The 20,889-nt window shown below is 31.0% G+C and overlaps 1 protein-coding gene across 2 annotated transcripts; it reads left to right on the forward strand.

Annotated features, from left to right (window-relative positions):
* The first annotated feature begins 2,909 nt into the window (after nucleotides 1–2,909).
* LOC107450145 (uncharacterized) lies at nucleotides 2,910–17,276 on the forward strand. 2 transcript variants are annotated; one of them, XM_087164778.1, is made up of 8 exons: nucleotides 2,910–3,189; nucleotides 8,201–8,315; nucleotides 10,003–10,305; nucleotides 10,632–10,709; nucleotides 11,032–11,277; nucleotides 11,474–11,521; nucleotides 12,396–12,545; nucleotides 15,169–15,301. In XM_087164778.1, the coding sequence occupies exons 1-7, from the start codon at nucleotides 3,178–3,180 to the stop codon at nucleotides 12,443–12,445; spliced, it is 852 nt and encodes a 283-aa protein (XP_087020904.1). In that variant the 5' UTR covers nucleotides 2,910–3,177; the 3' UTR covers nucleotides 12,446–12,545; nucleotides 15,169–15,301. The 2 variants fall into 2 exon arrangements, with proteins under 2 accessions (XP_087020904.1, XP_087020905.1); XM_087164779.1 differs by lacking the exons at nucleotides 2,910–3,189; nucleotides 8,201–8,315 and adding an exon at nucleotides 17,172–17,276 and having other exon boundaries at nucleotides 10,076–10,305; nucleotides 15,169–15,509.
* The last annotated feature ends 3,613 nt before the right edge of the window (nucleotides 17,277–20,889 follow it).

Consider the following 20,889-nt stretch of genomic DNA (forward strand, 5'->3'; position numbering starts at 1 on the left):
GTGGTTCGTGACTTCTTAAAAAATTTTAAAAGGGGTCCATTGTATCAAAAAGGTTAAGAAACACTGCTCTAAGGGCTGTCGTGCCACTAAGTTTAGTTTTTAGTTTAGATTTATTGATGATTTAACTATCTTTAATTTTCAAGGTTACACAATTTTTTTAAAATAACATTTACCTGGAGGAATTAATCTTGTTTTGTAATCAAGATGATAATATTAATTATAATTCTTTAGATTTGGGTATTATAAAAGAAGAAAATATCTACTTTGTTGATTTAAACGATCAAAGAAGTGATTTTAATTTTAATATAAATAAACTAATTACTTTAGAATTCTAATGTTTCTAAAATGCTTTTAATGTTTAGAAATCTAGTCTACTTAAATACCATTTTTAATTAAATGAATAGAATTAAATAGAACATAAAGTAATGTTTATTTATCCAAAAAAAAAAAAAATAGGCAATCTCTTTAAAAATTTGATAAAAAACAATGGATACTCAACTGAAGTAATAAATTTCTATGTGAAATCATTGATTTAATTGTATGTTATTATAAATAAGTTTATTAAAAACTTCTTGGACAATTTATATAATTTCTACCATGTGCAAATGCATTTCGGGCAATTCCGTGGCTAAAAATATGCGCAAAATGGCGATTCATGTTTCTTTCTCTCTTTTTTTCCCCTCTTAAATAAATGCGATTTTTCTAAAATCATTAAAATTGTATAATTGAACATCAACTTTATTAATTATGAACTTATCCAGTATAATATCACTTTGCGCATATCCATTTTCGAGTAAATCCTTGGTAACTAACAAATCAAACGCGCTTCAGTACTGTATTACACACATACATACATACATATATATATATATATATATATATATATATATATATATATATATATATATATATATATATATATATATATATATATATATATATATATATATATATATATATATATATATATATATATATATATATATATATATATATATATATATATATATATGCTGGTTTGTATAGATATAATAGATATGAGTTAAACAATAGAGAATAATAAAAATATTTTAAGAAGGGCGCCGATAGGGAGGATTGCCATAGGCGCCATTTTCTCTGGATACGCCTCTGCTTATATGAATGGCAAGTAAGTAAGAGTGAAGTGAAGTATAACGAGGCCGTTCTAATTCAAAATTTTAAGTGAACTAAGTGCATCAGCCATAAGGGGACGTGGTTGCAAAATAATTCTTATCTTTTTCTTTTCGGTTTAATGATTTAGTAATTAACGTTTACGGTGTTTAAAGAAGAAGCTCCTAATTTTAAACATTCCAAAAATATATATATATATATATATATATATATATATATATATATATATATATATATATATATATATATATATATATATATATATATATATATATATATATATATATATATATATATATATATATATATATATATATATATATATATATATATATATATATATATATATATATATATATATATATATATATATATATATATATATATATATATATATATATATATATATATATATATATATATATATATATATATATATATATATATATATATATATATATATATATATATATATATATATATATATATGACGCCCGGTGGCTGAGCGGCAGCGCTTCGCGCTGTCGTGCCACAGGTCCTTGGTTCGATCCTTGTGCCGGGCAAGGCCGACTCAGCCTTTTATCCCTTCAGTGGGTCGATAAATGAGTACCAAGCATGCTTGGGAACTAACACTGGGGGTTCCGCGTTCGGCTGACCACCTGACCGGAACAAATGCTCCTGCACCCCAGAGCCCAAGGTCAAGAAAACTGAGATGGGCACAGTCGGCCTTGGCCCTCTTAATGGGCTGTCGCGCCACTGAGTTAGTTTATATATATATATATATATATATATATATATATATATATATATATACATATTTAATGGGACGTATACAAGTATGTAGTTTTCATGACTATGCTATACCAAAAATTGCATAAATTTTATTTTTAAATGAATCTCTTTCTTTGTGAATCTCCCACCAAATTTTGTTCTAAAAATGCCCTGCCAGATTTAAAAAAAATACCCTTTAAACCAGGGTTTCTTAACCTGTGGTTCATGAATCCCTTAGGGGTCCATGAGTTATATTTTGTAGGTCCGCTGACTACTCCTAATTTGTAAAACGTTTGGAAGCCTACCCATTGCTTGTAAGCGAGCTATTGTCAGCTGTAATTCCGTTTGCTACAGTGTATCTTTGCAAAGAGGGATTTTCCACACTTGTGACAATAAAAAGATAACATCCAAATCGATTGAATGTTGAACATGATATGCACGTTGCTTTGTCGAAAACCATCCCCTAATTCAATTTATTAATTACGGAAAAGCAGCAGCAACCTTTACATTAAAAATTTTAATTTCAGAAATTTTGTATACTATTAAAATAATAAAATTAAATGTTTTCTAATAATTGATGTTTCTTTCAATTATTTTTTTCACAGGGGGGTGGTCCGTGACTTCTTAAAATTTTTTAAAAGGGGTCCATTAGATCAAAAAGGTTAAGAAACACTACTTTAAACAATCAAAAGTATTCCCAAAAACTTATTTTACAGACTACAAAAGATATCCCTCACTCAAAATTCCTTGCGGGCTTCTTTAAAGGGACTGCTAGGCCCCCGACTTTGAAAAATTATTACGCCTTATTGGAATCAGATATATTTTTATTAAAAAAATGTTTATTTGAATGCATTGAAAGAAGGGGGAAATAATCTAAAAATACTTCAATATGCAGTGAAGGTGCGTTTTAATGCTTTTTAATTACGAGATATTATCTAATCTTCCGTTCAACAACACAACGGGGAAACTCTCGTTTGCTCTAAAGAGAGAGTGAAGTGGCCGTTCTTTGGTGCGCCAGTGAGCGCTGTCGCCCCCACACCACAACTACTTAAAAGGAAGCGAAAAAAAATTAAAACTTTTTGAAGAAAGTGCCTAAATTTAATCCGAAAAATAAAATGACATTTTTCTGAAACAATTTATCCAATCAGGTGTGGAGGAATGGGGGTGGTTTGGCACGTGACTTCTCCATCGGCGGGTATATAAAGTGAAAAAGACACTTTCACAACCAGAACACAACCCAACAATCAATTATCAAAGATGAAGTTTTCGGTAAGTAAAGCAACAACCCTTGGATTATATCAACAACTGTGGATTACTTTGCATTTGGATTATACACTCCATCTCGGATTACTTATTGTTTTTTTTTTCCCTTGATAAGTATGCTTTTATTATTTCCATTCATTCAATACCGGCTTTGTGTAATAGTGAGCCTCTTACAGTAAAACAAACTCAAATGAATTTAAAGGCTTTTTCTTCGATTTTTGATTCTTACAGCACATGCATCATTTTTAAGGAAGTTGAAAAATATAAAATATTTCCATAGAAAGTTCGGATAAACATAAAGGGTATATAATGCCGCTATAATAACTATAATGCCGCAAATTCAATTCCTAAATTATTTTAAGGAATGAATATATTAGTTTGCATAGAGTAGTAATAAAATTATTCTATCTAGTTTTTATGAATCTTTCAAGCTTATGCCAGACAAACATAAAGCTTCCTTTCCATTAAGAAGTTTAGTTTCAGTACTAAAAAGCTTTCAATTACTAGTTTGCATATTTTTAGTTTCATTTAAATACGTATTTTTCATATGTATTCAAATAAAATTTAATAAATTATAAAAATTCATAAAATTATGTATTCAAATAAAATTTTAATTTTTTTAAAATATGTATTTAAATAAAATTTAATAAATTATAAAATTAATAAAATTCTGTATTCAAATAAAATGAAAAAATAAAATTTTTATATGAATTTAAATAACTAAATTAAATTAAATAAGATTATACATTTATAAAATAGTTTTTAAACACACATTTTCTACATTATATTTCCTAATGCTGATTTTTTTCCGAACTGGAAGGGTTTGTAAGGTGACACAACTATTTCATTACCATTTTGGATTTTCGGTTAAACTTTTTAATTGGTATTTTCTTGATATTTTTATTTGTAATTAAGAAACTTTTGATGATGCAGAACTGTTAGAGAGCACAATACCATTAAAAAAATTAAATAAATAAGTAAATAAAAAGGCAGATCGTGAAAAAGTAGCTCTATTAGATTCACAGAGACAGATGAACTTCTAAAATTTTTTTCGGTTTCTCAATTTTACTTTTTTAGGATCTAATTTTCTTTTTGTTTAAACTGATGAAAACCGATTTGGATGAAAATATTCTTTAAACGTGAATCGCATAAAAGCAAGGATCAAAAATATAAAAACAGGCAACTCTAATTAAAAAAAAACTATCGATTAGTCTAATTTTGTGAGAAAATATTAATAGAGAATCAAAAATACCACACGCTTTACATTTCCAAATTATATCTGGGTGACGGCCTTCTAGTTTATACGTATCGAGAGATAATGTCAAATATCCGTTTATTCTTGAAAATTAAATAAAGAAGCACCCCCTTTCGACACTTCGAATTATATTGGGAAATGATGAGTCTCTTAATAATGCAAATAATTTGAAGAATACTAAAAAAAAAAAAAAAAAATTGAAAATTCAAGCTTCTGTTACTATTAACCAATTTTTGAACACAGAGAATAAGTTGAGGGAGAAATATTATTATTATTTTTTAAATATACAGAAAAAAACAGCAACTTACGAAACATAAATTATATTTTATATCAATGACAAGCATGAAGTGAGAATCTGCAGTTATTTCAGATGCTGAATTTTCTTAGATGAATATTAAAATGTGAGGAAAATAGTTTCTCTCATCTTATTCTTAGAAATATTTGAAAAATTAAAAGTTTCTGAAAGCATTCAGTATTACATCCCAATTTGAAGTATCTTTTTTTTAAATAAAAATAAATGAAAATATCGAAATGAATATTTATTAATAATTTTATTAAATCTTAAAAAATTGTAAAACAATTCCAGAAGATTAAGAAAAAATAATAAGTAGATACACAAGCATAAAATTTTTTTCCATGCGAAAACAAAAAAAACGTGAATTGAACGCATTAGTATTTTAATTAGAAAGTGAAAATTTAAAGAAATCACACCAAAGTCGTTAGTAATGATAGTTTAATAATTATTAGCGTTTCATGTAAAAAGGCATACAAATTTTGACCTATTAATCTATTATACAATCCATACCTATTAAAATTCCTAGCATTGCTAGACAAATAAGGTTTCCTATGGGTTTTTTTCATGTTGATTTGAATAAAAGACCTAATTTAATATAAGAAAATTGATATGAGAATAACTGATAGGACTAAAGGTTATAAGCGCTTTATTTATACTAAATGCTATTTTTACACACTATAATACCCAATCGCTGATGTTGCTATCTGAAGAAATAAAGCATAGTTTTTCATGCTAAATAAATTTAGTTCAAAACAAAGTCAGTAAAATTATTTGTTAAAAGAATTATTAAGATTTTATGCTTAAAGCGTATAATTTTGGACTTATGTCGAATTAAACGCAGAATATTGCAATCTAAACATATCAGGCATTGTTAACGATGAAATTTTTGCTTACGCTAAATCCAGTAAAATCATAATTAAGTCCTTGAAACAAATAGTTTCGAAGTTGCAAGGGTTTTATTTGAAACAGTCATTAGTGAAATATAATAATTTCTAAGTAAGAAAAAAAAAACAAAAAAAAAAAAAACTAACAGTTTTGAAATGAAAATGCTTTACGTGAGAAAATTAAAACTTTTGATTTATATCTTTTAATCTACAAAACCATTATAACTTATGACGTAACTATTTACGAATGTCTAATAGTTTTTCTCAATTCAGAGTGAAAAAATTAAATAAACCAAAAAAAGAAAACGCAAATAATATTATGCATGACTTGATTGAATAACAATATTTCTCTTCCCTTAATTCTCCACAGTAAATTCAACTTTGTGCAAATTTTAGAAACCAGAAACAAACTTTCAGTAGGAAGTGGCCTATTAAAGGGTGCTAATATGAAGGATTTCACACTTGGAAGATTTTGGATAAATGGAAGTTAAAAACAGCGGATTTCTTTCTTGAAATTTCAATCGTATCCTCGAGTTTTTAGAGATTTCCCTTGATTATCCGACTATTTAAAAACAAAAAACATTTTCTTCCTCCGACATGTATATGGACTCTATGCCAAATTTATCTAAATCAATCATTTTATTTTAATTACAGCAGCCATCCACTATTTTTATTTTTCATAGATGAGTTCTTTTTATGAAATTCCTTTCATTCTATTCCCAAATCTCCAGCAGTCTGAGATGAATAATTGTCTGTTTTTTTTTCCTCACATATTTTGCTTCTTTTATCTTTTCTGTGTATATTTTTTCCAGTAGTTTTATTAATTTTCATTTTTAAAATTTCGTTCTACTTAAATCTACAGATACCCTACTTTCACTTTTTATTTTTCCGCGACGGAGAATGACGCATCGCATGTAACGTACCATAAAATTTTTTCGATTCTCTGCAATTAATTTTGCTTCTTGACGATGCAAAAGCAAAATTTAATTTAGTTCTAAAATATGTTTATTTTAAAATTTCAATCGGTACAAAATTAATAATTTTTCTAACCATCACTGCATCCAAAAACTTTTTTTTTTTTAATTTATATAATATTTTTAATCACCATAAAAAATATTCGCCAAGGAGATAATTCTCGTTCGTATTGCTTCTACAATGTTAAATAATTATTTTGTATTTATTATTTTAATTTGCATAAATTGAGTGCCTACATAACATAGTGATTATAAAAGAACTTTTAATAATTATAGAATGGTTGCTTCATCCGAAAATGTTGCATAATCATACGATTACTTCCTAATAGAATAAAGGAACAATAAGTTTAGTTTAAACAACCAAAAATGCACAAAATAAAATTAAGATAGATTGATAAATAAATATAACCGATAAAAACCGTTAAATAAGGGAAAAGTAAATAGGCTACAAATAAATATCATCATAGATTTTATTAATTTTTAATCTCTTGGTAACCAAATCTATTTGAATCTTCTTTGTTTTTCGATAACCCTGCTATGTGATTATTCTATTCAATTAGAATTTAGAAAAGGTAACAATTCCATTTCTGTGGTATGCGTACATAGAAATACGCAATTACTTTATAGCTTTTTATAATATGTAGAGAAAAGTAACCCCTATAGAAAGTTACAAAAATAGTAAAAAAATGAAAAATGACTTCTTTTTTTTCAATTTAGAAATTTATTTTTCAAGTGTTTTTCATTGCTATTCTTCAAACATGTTTAGGTATGACGAGTATTTTAAACTGTTACAGTGACTTTAGGAAAAAAAGCCATATTTTGAGCGGAGGAAAATTTTTTTGTCTTTCTGAAATTCTTAGAATTTATGTGAAAGATCGGAAAACTGGAATTCCATGAAATGATGAACAAAATCTAATTTTTGAAAAATAGGCATTCCAAAATATATTTATAATTAAACCTATCCGTAAAATAAAGGATTGTCAGATTTTTATAATTGTGCTTAACTTGCTGTATTTTTCTCTCGATACACTTAGAAGACATTAAATTTTTTAAAGGAGACATTAAACTTCGTAAAAATTTCAAACTCTGATGAATTTTAAAAAAAAATCAATTTACTCGAGTGCCGACAACAATTTTTGTTTCGTTACTGTTTATAATGCGGAAGATTAAAAAATTTGTTCAGTTTCCGTCTTTTCTTTCTATAATTTCAAATTATAAATTTTCTAAAAAAAAAAAAAAAAAAAAAAAAAAAAAAAAAAAAAAAAAAAAACAACTGATAATTAAAAACCTCTCCGATTAAAATAGTTTCGTCAAGAGTTTTTCAGAAAAGCGAGATCAAAGTAGACGGTGAGATCAATTCATTATGTGGGCTTTCATTTACGATCTCATCGATCGTAAATAACAACGAGCGATGAACGAAGGCAACTTAATTTGACACGATGTATTTTTTATACATTTTAAACTTTTTTAACAAAGGCAACTAAAATTGACACGATGTATTTTTTAAACTTTTTTGACAAAGGCAATTCAAGTTGACACGATGTATTTTTTAAACTTTTTTAACATAGGCAACTCAAGTTGACACGATGTATTTTTTAAACTTTTTCAGGTACTTCATCTTTTTGCATTGGTGGCCTACTGTGTGGCCGCCGTCAAGGTACAGGAGAAGATTACATTGAAGAAACCAGAAGGAAGGAATGTCGATTTGTTATCTTATGGTTTAGGTAAGCTTCACATACTATGAACCTTTCGAAATGAATCTTATGACTCACTGGAAAATCCATTTATTTGAGTCAGATTAGGGGTGAAGGAACACTACATCCCCGTCTATACCAAAATAGTTTAATAATGCAATTACAAAACTTTTTTGGATTTGTTGTTTTAAGCAAACAAGCTTTCAGAAATGGATGTTCGGAAAATAAAAAAACTTTCTTTTGATATTTAAACTGATTGTAATTTTTGATGAAAATATATATACTATCTGTAGAAAAGTATACAGACTACCTGGTTGTTATGGTGGAGGAAGAATAATGGTGTGGGGATGTTTCTCACGGTTTGGCCTGGGTTTGTTAGCTCTTGTGGTTGGAAACATGAACTCTGAGTTGTGTATGTGGACAATGCTGCACTCCCAACTCTTATGGCAATATTTCTGCCCATTTCTCTTCCATTCACATAGCAAGGCTTGCACAGACGTGGTTTTACGAAATGGGTGTTCAAAAACTGGACCAACCTTCGCAGGGCCCCATTCTAAATCCCATAGAACATCTTTGGGATGAATTAGAACGCAGGTAGCCAACCAAATTGCTCACTTCAGCTGTGATGGAAGTCAATTCCTACTCAAAAACTGGCGGAACGTCTTTTCAGACGTGTGCAGGCTGTCACCGATGCAAAAGGGGGAACAACATCATAATATTGTGTGCCTCAAGACGCTCTAAGTCCATATTGTTGGCCAGATAGTGTACGTTTTAGACTTGTTTTAATGCTGAGCGGGTGATCTAGATGAGATCTTTGCCGTCGTATGATTGTTATACATCTCTGATCAAAAATTAATTTCGTTGAGGGAAAAAAAATTCTTTATTTTCAGGAATGTCATTGAAAAAAATTGTAACCTTAAATGAACAGCAATGATCGATACTGGGAGATATTGGTTCTTTGCTGAGAGCACGACTGAAAACGGTAAAGCTTTGGTGGCTGTCAACAGCAAAAAGTTAAAAATCGCTAAATTTCTCACCTTTCAAAAATTAATTTGTAAAGGAAAAGATGCCTATTGACATTATATTTCGATGAGTTTTCTGAGCAAGAGTGAAGAAGTGCTTTCCTAAAAATAGAGACTTCTCTGACATTATTTTACCTTAATTAAACCTAAAAGCTTCGTACCCTTTCAAATTAAACCCTTCAACTTAAAATTATCGATCTTTTCACAGAAATCCTTATCGTTCGATTTGAATTAGTTATAACATTTTTCCATTAAAATCATTTAAAATATCTTTCTATATAAATAAATTATAACATTTTTCCATTGAAATCATTTCAAATATCCTTCGATAGGAATCAGTTATAAAATTTTTCTATATAATCATTTATAATATATCTTTAGATATGAGTTAATTATAACATTTTTCCATTAAAATAATTTAAAATATCTTTCTATTTGAATTAGTTATAACACTTTTCCTTTTAAATCATTTGTAATATCTTTCTACATGAATTAGTTATAACATGTATTCGTTACAATATTATCCCTACTTAGCAATCATTTGTATCTTTTTCCATGGGGATTATGGAATTTTGCATATGGGAATCATGAATCTGTAATGTCTTTTCAAAATGTGTATTGTCTCCAATGCGCAGCTCTAGTACGACATAAATGAAGTACTACTACTACAATTAGCATTTTTTTCGTCTCTACAGGTGACAGCCAATCAACGTACGGTTCAGATGGCTCCCTAGAAAAGACATATAACCTTCCTGGAGGCCACGAAATCAGTTTGGGTGTCGGCAAAGATGGGGGATTCGGTTACGGTTACACGACCGACGAGCACGGCCAGATTGGTGGCCTCTCCGAGATCTCTGGCTTTGATCTCGGTGAAGGTTATGGTCTGAGTGAACGAGGACACGGATACGACCATGGACATGGTGGTGGAGATGGCGGTGGTCACGGTCATGGTCATGGCAGTGGTCACGGTCATGGTCATGGCGGTGGTCACGGACATGGTAAGCAAATTTACAAAAATTAATGACACTCTATAACTAAACACTTAAATTTCTCTATTTTCATAGATGTTTAAATTGCATCAAATTACAAGATTAAACTTTCGAGCGATGAGAAATTCAGTTCTAAAGAGAATTGACATTAGAAATAATATTTTAATCTTAGTCATTGTTATGATAGATATATTTTGTTCACTAAAAATATGTATTTTTATAGTATAGTACGAGCATAAGGATCACTATTAGGTTCACTTTAAAATGAATTCATTTCATATTTTGACAAAATTTGTAAATGCATGATGTAAATATTAATGTATTGACTTATATAGGTCATGGTCATGGAGATGGTCACGGGCATGGAAATGGTCACGGACATGGACATGGTCACGGGCATGGTCACGGACATGGTATAGAATTTATGCATTATATTTGATAAGTTAGAAATTTCATTTTCCTTATAACTAAATAATATTTTATATCTCAACATAATTTTACACATTTTAATTAATATTTGATATTTTCGTTAATAAAAACCTTTCAATGAACTATATATAATAACATATACATTATAGCATATATACATATATGCAATAGCATGCAATAACACATACACACACACATATATATATATGTGTATATATATATATATATAATAACATATATATGCTGCAGTTGAAAAACAATATTTACTTCATATTATATAATCACGGTTTAATCGATTATTTTCAGGTCACGGACACGGTCACGGGCATGGACATGGTCACGGACATGGACATGGTCACGGGCATGGACACGGTGCCGGACATGGACACGGTCACGGACATGGGCATGGTCACGGGCATGGACATGGTCACGGACATGGGCATGGTCACGGGCATGGACATGGTCACGGGCATGGACACGGTGCCGGACATGGACACGGTCACGGACATGGAAACGGTCACGGACATGGACATGGCCACGGACACGGTCACGGTACACAATTTATGAATTATATATGATACATTAAAATTCAATTTCTAATATAACAACTAATTAATAGTTTATAACAACAAATGTGTACGCATTTAAGTCTATTTTTGACATTTTAATTAAAAAATATATTCCTTTCAAAGATGGTTTTTACATTTACTTCATATTATATTAACACTGTTTAATTGGTATTTTTCAGGTCACGGACATGGTCACGGTCATGGACATGGTCACGGTCACGGACATGGTAAGTTAATTCCGCTTTTTAATAAATTTCTTTAAAGATTGTTGACGCATCTTAGTTCTCTATCTATTGAATCTAAAAACATTTTTCCGCAGAATATGCTCCGAACTTCTAATGGATAAATAATTATTATATTCACTTAATTATAACAAAGGCGAATGCACTAAAATGCCTTAACTAAGTTTGAATCCACCAAATTCGATCAAAAGGCTCAGGTCAAATTGCTTCCAAAAAAGTAATTTTAGAGAAGTAAACTTGTATTTAAGAAAACGCCAAGCTTTTATATTCTGGTATTATCAGATACATATCGATTTTGAAAAAATTTTTCTGTTTGAATACTTTACACATTTAAAATATTTTAACGGGAAGAATTTTCAATTTTACTCTTAGAACTTCAACTCAAAAAGTGTGAAATTTCTTTGACAAAAATTTATTATAAAAATGATTAGAAAAATCAGTTAATTAAAAACACAACAAAAGAAACGAAAAAAAAAACAACACCTGGGTTGAAATGCTGCTAAAATAAAGCAAAATGAGAAGAAACTTTTTTGAAAAATGTGCACATAGAGAGGTTTTTTACACTTTCACGCTCTGCATAGTTTTTACAAAAAAATCTCTATTTACAAAAGAGTTTGCATACAACTTACGTACTGGCATAATGCTACGTGCAAAATATCTTCCAAGAAAAGGTACTTCAAAATTTTTTATTTTTAACATGCATTGATCCTCAGACCTAAACAAATTCTATTCATTTAATCACGTTGCGAATAAATAAATTCAAGTTGTAACCCCACTCAATATATAAGTATTTTTTTTAAATTTAATAATGTCGAATTTGCATTAAAAATTCTTTAAATGTATGATTACCCTTATTTAGGACATGGTCACGGACATGGACATGGTCACGGGCACGGTCATGGTCACTGACATGGTCGCGGACATGGACATGGTCATGGACACGGACATGGACACGGACACGGACATGGTCACGGACATGGACACGGACATGGTCACGGTCACGGACATGGTATGTACTGTATAAACGTATGCATGTTTGTAGATAAGACTATATTAAAGTTTCTTTTATCATCAAGATTCTGCCCCAAAAAATATCTCACAAATTGAGCACTCATTTATCACGAACCAAATGTAATTGTATAATGAAATAACTGTTTTCACTAAATTAAATTAGTATTCTTCTATAAAATTATATTATTTTCTTCCAATTAACAGAAGTATTGAATTTAATAATTCTATTTTTGAATACGACGAAACAGTTACTATTTCGAAAATCCTCTAAAACTCAAAAGTAATACATGAATTCAAAATTTTGAATGTTATGTTTTGTTTATAGGTCATGGACATGATCACGGTCATGGACATGGACATGGTCACGGTCATGGACATGGTCACGGTCATGGACATGGACATGGTCACGGTCATGGTCATGGTAAGAAAAAATCTAAATAGATATACTTCGCTTTATTTCATTTTTTAATTATTTTTTTTAATTAATTGGAAATATTCCAAATATCTTTACAAATAATAATTTGGTAACATCTCCTTAATTGTACTTGTTGATTTTACGCGTGATAACTTACTACACGAAAATAAATAAATCATTACTATAAACTGAAATTCATTTTTTAAATTTTTTTTGAATGGTGATTTAAAAATTCTCCTGTCGGAATCTGCACCAAATCAGGTCGTTCAGAATTTGTATAAGAAATTCTACCTGTCCTTAAAATATATTCCTTAATCATTGAAAGAAATGGTTGAAACTGGTTAATGATTAATAGTATGGTTTTAATTATTTTTTCAAGCAATGCGGCATCAAGTTCCATAAAATTTAAAGCACTTAAACAATGATTTAAACAAAGAGTTTTCTAATTTTATTGTAACTCCTTTCTGTACTCAACATATTTAAGTTCCGCGGCATTTTTTCAAAAGAAATTCTAAAGTTAAGGAGTTAAAATAATACATTACGAGTAATAAAAACCACGTGTTAGCTGTTCTTAAAATGAAAAGTTTAACAGCAGAACAATCTAGACAAATTTACCGCATCTTCTCAATATATATCTGCATAGAATCTCTCTGCATAGAATCTATCTACATAAAAAATAGATAGAAAAATTACCAAAACTTCCTTTACTCTAAAAAGTTCTTACAAGTTATCGTTAAGTATTTATTTGATTTTGTAAAAAAATTTATTCTTACGTTATTCCTTTTACATCGATTGTTTTTAATTAGGAAAAACATTCTGATAGCTAATGATAAAATTCTTATGTCATTTACATAAAGTACAGCCAAGTTTCAGCAAGTTTTGACGAATTCACTGTGAAATTCAGTCCTTCTTTCTGTAATTTACTGAACGACATAATACTCTTCTGTTTTAACTGTAAGTGTTTTAAACAAACACTTATCAAAAATAAAAATGTAAATAGAAACATTTTTGTTCAATTGAAATTAAAATCAAAACAGTTTATTTCCTTTTAAATTTCAAAACAGTAATCTAAAAGCAATGAAGCGTCTGTATTATATCTTTTTAGTTACGACAGTCAACAATTTCCATCCAAAGAAATATAGATCGATTTCGTTAACTGTAACTGACTGGTGATAGTCAGAGTTCTACTCAAGTCAAAATTTTTGATGGTTTTCCATTGATAGCTCAACATAATCCTGATGGTAACCATTATTTATTCCATCATGAACCATTATATTTTTTGATGGTAACTAATATAAGTAACCAATGAAGGAATTCGGACTGATTTATAATAGTCCAACTTGGATTACTTTGACAGCAGCCACACAGTAGGCCACCGATGCAAAAAGATAAAGTACCTAAAAAACATTAAAAAAAAAGCATCGAGACAACTTGAGTTGCTTTTGTTCATCGATCGTGACAACCCGACTCAAAATGTTTGATGGTTTTCCATTGATGGACTAACATGATTATTGTAACCATCAGTAAGTCTATGACGAACGATTATATCTTTGATAGTAACCAACATACGTAACCATCACTCCAAAGTAGGAATTCGAACTGATTTATGATGGTCCAAAGTAAGAATGACACCTTGTCTTGATGGTTTGTTCACGTTGAACCATCATATATTTCCATCATAGTATCTTAGAAATCAAATGTTGGAACGATCATCAACAACCATCCTCTTAATGTTGGAATTCGGACTGATTTATGATGGACCAACATAAAAAAAAAGAAATTGTTTTGATGGTATATTACTCCGAACGATTGAAATGTATGGGTGGAACTATCACGGATCATCATAGATGGTTGGTCCATGAGAGTCAAACTTCTCTCGATGGTTGACCATCCCAGTATTAAAGTGGCATTTTCCATCGTGGAATGATAGAAGTTTGTTGGCATATCAAGAACCATAAACACGTGATGGGAAATGTTGGATGATGGTTGGACCATCATGAATCACACTGAAACCAACATAAATCCTCAAAATATTTGTGATCGGAGAATCAAGAACTTTGACATGACTAATATTCAATAGTCAGACGAATTTATACAGAAACCATATCAATTGCTGAATAAGTCATTTAAAGTAATGCATTTAGATTCAATCGGTTCTATTGATTAGGCAGAAATTTTTAGAATACACCTGTTGTGCTTTTTTCAGGTCACGGACATGTCCATGGATATGGTTTGGATCACTATGGTCGATCTGGCAGTGGTCTTTTTCTTCCCCATGCCAACATCGGAATCAGAACCTACGAAAAAGCAGCCATCTCATCTCGCGCACATGATTCACCCATTCAACTGGATTCACAGGAGATGGTCCATTTGGAGGGAATCATCAAGAATCGCTTCGCATCATCACCCAGTCTGCCTATCGGGGGAACTCCAGAAGGCAGGATAGCCGGAGGATCTTTCACCGGTCCAGCTGGTGAAAAAGTCACCAAATCTGCAACTGCCAAATCTTCATAGAAGAATGTGATAGAACCCTTCTGTGTGTTCCAAGTACGTCAGAATTCAGTAAATTGTGTTTAACTAAGAAACATTCGCACAACTCAAATAAAATTAATTTAATTTAATAAATGGCCGTAACATTTATATCCAATTGTCGTTAAATCCACTGAAATGAGGCCGCGATGGCTCAGGGGAATAGAACGAAATGATGTGAGCGAACAGGCTCTGGTCGATACGAGTTCGCATCCGGTTTGCACCGACCACAGTGCTGACGTGAAAGACGGATCAAGGGTTAGAGTCCCTTTGCCGCGAGGCTAACCGTGGGAAGTTCTCGTGGTCTTCCACTCCATGTAATGCAAATGCGGGTTGCTTCCATCAAAAAAGTCCTCCACAAAAGCGAATATTTCTCTATACTTGATCCAGGAGCGTCCTTGTATCCTGGATTAGGTTCAAAATGACAACATTAGTAGTCGTAAACCCAAAAATTAGGTCGGCTCTTCAACGACAGTGTGGGGGCGGAGTTATTCGGCCATGCCAACCTTCATCTATCAAAAGGTACCTCATGATAGAATCAAGTTAGCATGCTTTATATACTAGTGAATGATGTTAAACTTTTGTAGTGGTAGTTACGCCACAGTACTCCCCCACCAGAATTTTATCAGAGATATAATTCGATGAACAGATCTCACTAGTTGATGTACTTGTGAAAGACCGGGAGAGAGTCACCGGATTTTTTGAGTGCTGAATGTGAGAGGTGTATTAACATCACAGTCGAAGTCGCTGCTCCTGTGTTGCCATTAGCAGTCGAGAGTATGCAGGCGTTGAGAGTGTAGACGTTGTGTGAATGTTCGAGACGAGACTGAGAAGCAACAGCGCAGGAGGTGAATGATGCATTCACAAATAGCAAGTCAACCGTTCAATGTGGACTATCCATCGAAGTAGGCGTAACCGTTAAGAGATTGCGAAGTGGGCGTTACTTGCGTGAGCAAATCACGTCCGAAGGTCACCAATGTGGGGGCGGAGTTATTCGGCCATGCCAACCTTCATCTATCAAAAGGTACCTCATGATAGAATCAAGTTAGCATGCTTTATATACTAGTGAATGATGTTAAACTTTTGTAGTGGTAGTTACGCCACAGACAGTTATAAGGTTATAAAATCCACTGAAATGTTCCACATAAGTTGTTCCTATTTTGCATATATTTTCATAAAGCAAGCTCCCAAAAGAACATTTGGGTGTACAGTTACAGGTAACCATTATATATCTTTAAACGTAATCAAAACAATGATTTTTCAACCTAACAATGATCTCTCTCAGGGGATAGAGCGCTCGCCTCCAACTGAGGAGAACCAGGTTTGGATCCTAGCAAGGCTGGTCGATATGAATTATGTTCTCGGCTCACACCTACCATAAAGCGAACGTAAAATATACTCAATGGTTGATAGATCATGGGTTAGAAACCCGTCAGGTGAACTGTGGGAAGATTTCACGGTTTTTCCCTCTATGTAATGCAAATATACAAGTTAGTTCCATCGAAATAATTTGTAATCTTCCACGAATGATAGTTTGTCTCAATGCTCAATTCAAGTGTCTTTTGGGTGACATTAAAATTACATGGCTAAACGTCAATAATGATATATCGACTGTTTGTTATAGAATAAAATGATCTTAACTATAAAATATAGATTAATTTTGCTACTTTATTATTATAGGTTGGAATGAATTCCAGTTGTTACCTCCAAAGAAGAGAGCATTCACAGAATCACTCAAAGATAAATGTTAATTTATTGAATAAAAAAAAAGTCTTTCCTTTTCAATTTCTTTTGTTTCTTGACTCAAACACAGATCATGAAATAAATATCTATCTAATCATTAAATATGAAGTTCCGTATCCTATGGTAAAAACCAAAACATATAATGAGTCTTTTTATAAGAAACCTAGCTGAATATACTCGTAAGAAACTATAGTTCGTTCACTAGGAGTTGGCACTTGGCTCCACCTCCTCGGACGCAGAGTTCATTTCAGCGCGGGAGAGAAACACCTCCGCGCTTGAAATTGAGACAACCTTTATTGCGCGCCAAGCACAAACAGTGAATTCTTTTTCAGTCATTTACTTCGCTTTATCATCTGCTATTATGCCTTTCGTTTCTCTAGCTATTTTAAATTTAAAAACTGCTGTTTTCCCAGCAAAATGTCTCGAAAAGGACAAACTATTCACTTAAAAGAGAGAAGTATCATAAAAAAATGGAGCGAAATATCGTCAAATGTATGAAATGTTTAACGTTAAAAAAAATGCAGATAAGGTTTGCGAAATAAATATTTTTGCCATACGATTGCCAAATAGCAACCTTGTTCACAACCTTCTCCCAAAGATAGCGAAATAGTATCGTCGCATACCACGTGATGAAGGCGGGGCCAAGTGCCAACTGCTGATGAACGAGCTATAGCTGAAACAAAGAATATATAGGGGCTTTGGCTGAAAGTCCATTCTTCGCTCTGGTTGAAAAAAGGTTCAACTAATCACAACAAAGTTTTGCACAAAACTTTCAAACGAATGCCGAACACAAATATTAAATAGCAATTTTTAAAACTTTTTATTATTATTGGTTGCCCTTTTCAGCAGCTTCACTTTCTTGGATTAAGCAAAAACACACTTTTAGTAGTTCATCCTATCAAAATAGAGATTAACTGCATTCAGTATTATCTGGAATAATGCTGTTGCTCAAGGCAACTCATAATATTTAAAATTTACCACAGTCAAGCTACTTTCTCCTGTATTTATATTTTCAAGAGAACATAAGAAATCTATCCCAAAAAAATGTACAGCATTGGTTCAGCTGCAATGCCACCAAATTTACTCTAAAACACGTTGTATTGTCTAAAATAAGAGCACATTTGGTATAGAATAAAACTGCAGCAATTACTATGAGGCCAGTAGTATAGCAGAATAATAATTTCCTAATTATCCTAATAATAATATATCCTAATTGTTGTATGGCGACTTTTTACGGTATCCCCTAACTAATAAGTACATTTTCTATATTAAGTTTTCTCTTTAGTTCATAGCTTATTTCTTCAATTCCTACTGTTAGTTCATACTCTCCCTATGTTCAATCGTCAATTAAATACTTTTTATTCATGTTCAAATACATTTTTTTGGACTTGCAGTGGATGATGACACTTGATGTTAATACAGTTTTTTTCAAATACAGTATAGAACCCGTTATCCGGAAATCAGAAAACCGGAAAACCAAAAAACCGGAACGAAATTCGATAAATTTTCTCGCCATTTTTTAAAAAACATTTTTTTTTTTCCCTCATAAGATTTTACGATTTTTCTTTCTTGTTTTCACGATGTTTACCTTACCATCATTTTGGAAATAATCATTAGTCTATTACAGTAGGGAACCGATTATCCGGAACGATCGGGACCATCGCTATTCCGGATAACTGATTTTTCCGGTTTTCTGAATCGCTACAAAAAGCCGTTTTTTTTATTGCTGAACCCAACTAAAAAAAAAAAAAAATTTAGAAATAATCTTGAAAAAAAGAAAAAACGATGAAGTAATACACTAATGATTATTTCCAAAAAAGAAAGAAAAATTCTAAAATCTTATGAGGAAAAAAAATTATTTTTTAAAAATATGGCGGGAAAATTTTTCGAATTTCCTTCCGGTTTTTTGGTTTTCCGGTTTTCTGATTTCCGGATAACGGGTTCTGTACTGTACTTCATCGTTTTTTCTTATTTTTAAGATTATTTCCAAATTTTTTTTTTTCAATGAATTTTTTTAACAATGAAAAAACGGCTTTTTGTAGCGATTCAGAAAACCGGAAAAATCAGTTATCCGGAATAGCGATGGTCCCGACCGTTCCGGACAATCGGTTCCCTACTGTATTAATTCCTTCATTAAATAGGAATGAGAGAAAAACGAAATGGAATTTTCTGATGGGTTAAGCGTTAGTCATTCTTTTTCTTATAAGCGATTCCGTTTTTCACGTATTTTAAAGACAGCATCCATCATAATTTCTAACTTATTAACAAATAGTTTTTTGCGCACATTTAAATATTTAATTATTTCTTATTCACTGTGTCTGATAAATTCCATAAAGAACATGACGTTTTATCACGTGTGATCCACGTCACCAGATTTATACTTTTTATAGTCGTCTGATACCACGCGCCTTATTTCTTGCAATTTCTTCTATTAGTTCACATTCTCCCTATATATATATATATATATATATATATATATATATATATATATATATATATATATATATATATACACATCTTGTTCAATTTTGAATCGTTAAATAAAATACTTTTTATTCTTCTATTCAAATACATTTTTTTTTAAAACTTGTAGTGGATGATGTTAATACAGTTTCTTCAAATATTAATTCATTCATTAAATGTAATTCATTTATTTTAGTTTTACACGGGAGAAAAAATTATTAATCATTCAATAAAAAGTAAGAAAAATGAAATATTTCTTTGTTGACCCTAAGTAGGAATTGACATTTTTCTTTGCATTACTTGTCAATGAGTACTTATATTGCATTCATTGACTTTAATAATAAATTTTTTACGCACCTCTCTTAAACGAGCCTTTAATTCTGCCTTTTAGTATTCAGTTCATTTTTTTTAAAATTTCAATTAGTAATTTAACAAAGTTAATTATTCTTGACGTCAATACTATCATTGGTGTTTTTTACGCTCATTCCGTAATGAATTAGTTACATTTTTCCCTTAAATGAAACTTATTTTTTTGAAGTTATACTTCTTATGCGACTTCCAACAAGGTTGCGTTAAACGTTTAACGCTACATTTTTATTGGCCGGGAAATCACGTGGTAGGTTTTCCCTCATTCATTTCCATATTGTTTTGGTTCTCACTAGCATAAAAATAATAAAAGTATTGTTTTTCTATAAATATTTTTTTAGTTTGTTTTGATACACTTATAATTTAATAGGATAGTATTTTTTATTTTCAAATTTAGTGGATAACAATTGTAAAAAATGAGTGAAAACAATCCCACGGACAATGCGACGGATTTAAGATTATGTCAAGGTACGTCTCTTGTGAATATCAATTGATTGTTAGGTTTTCTCTTTTGAAATTACATTATGACGCACTCACATACATTATTACTACAAATACATTTTCCAGGGAGAGACGATGAGGCAACCACAAGCACTTCCACTGGTTCAAGAGGTCCACGAGGGAAAAATGCACAATATTACCGTTATTACAGAGCACGGAAGCGAGCGGAGCAGGAAAAAGAGTCGTTGAATAGAACTAGTGATCCTTCTACGACTGCTGATTCTTCTACAATTAACGTCGCAGGTTACGAAGTCTAACTTCTTCCGCGCGGAGGGACTTTACCAGTGAGTATGCATGGATTTTCCAGATATTTACAACTCCGATA

Source organism: Parasteatoda tepidariorum, chromosome 5 (assembly GCF_982258835.1).
Source record: "Parasteatoda tepidariorum strain Cologne lab strain chromosome 5, Ptep-v5.0, whole genome shotgun sequence".
NCBI classification, from domain to species: domain Eukaryota; kingdom Metazoa; phylum Arthropoda; class Arachnida; order Araneae; family Theridiidae; genus Parasteatoda; species Parasteatoda tepidariorum.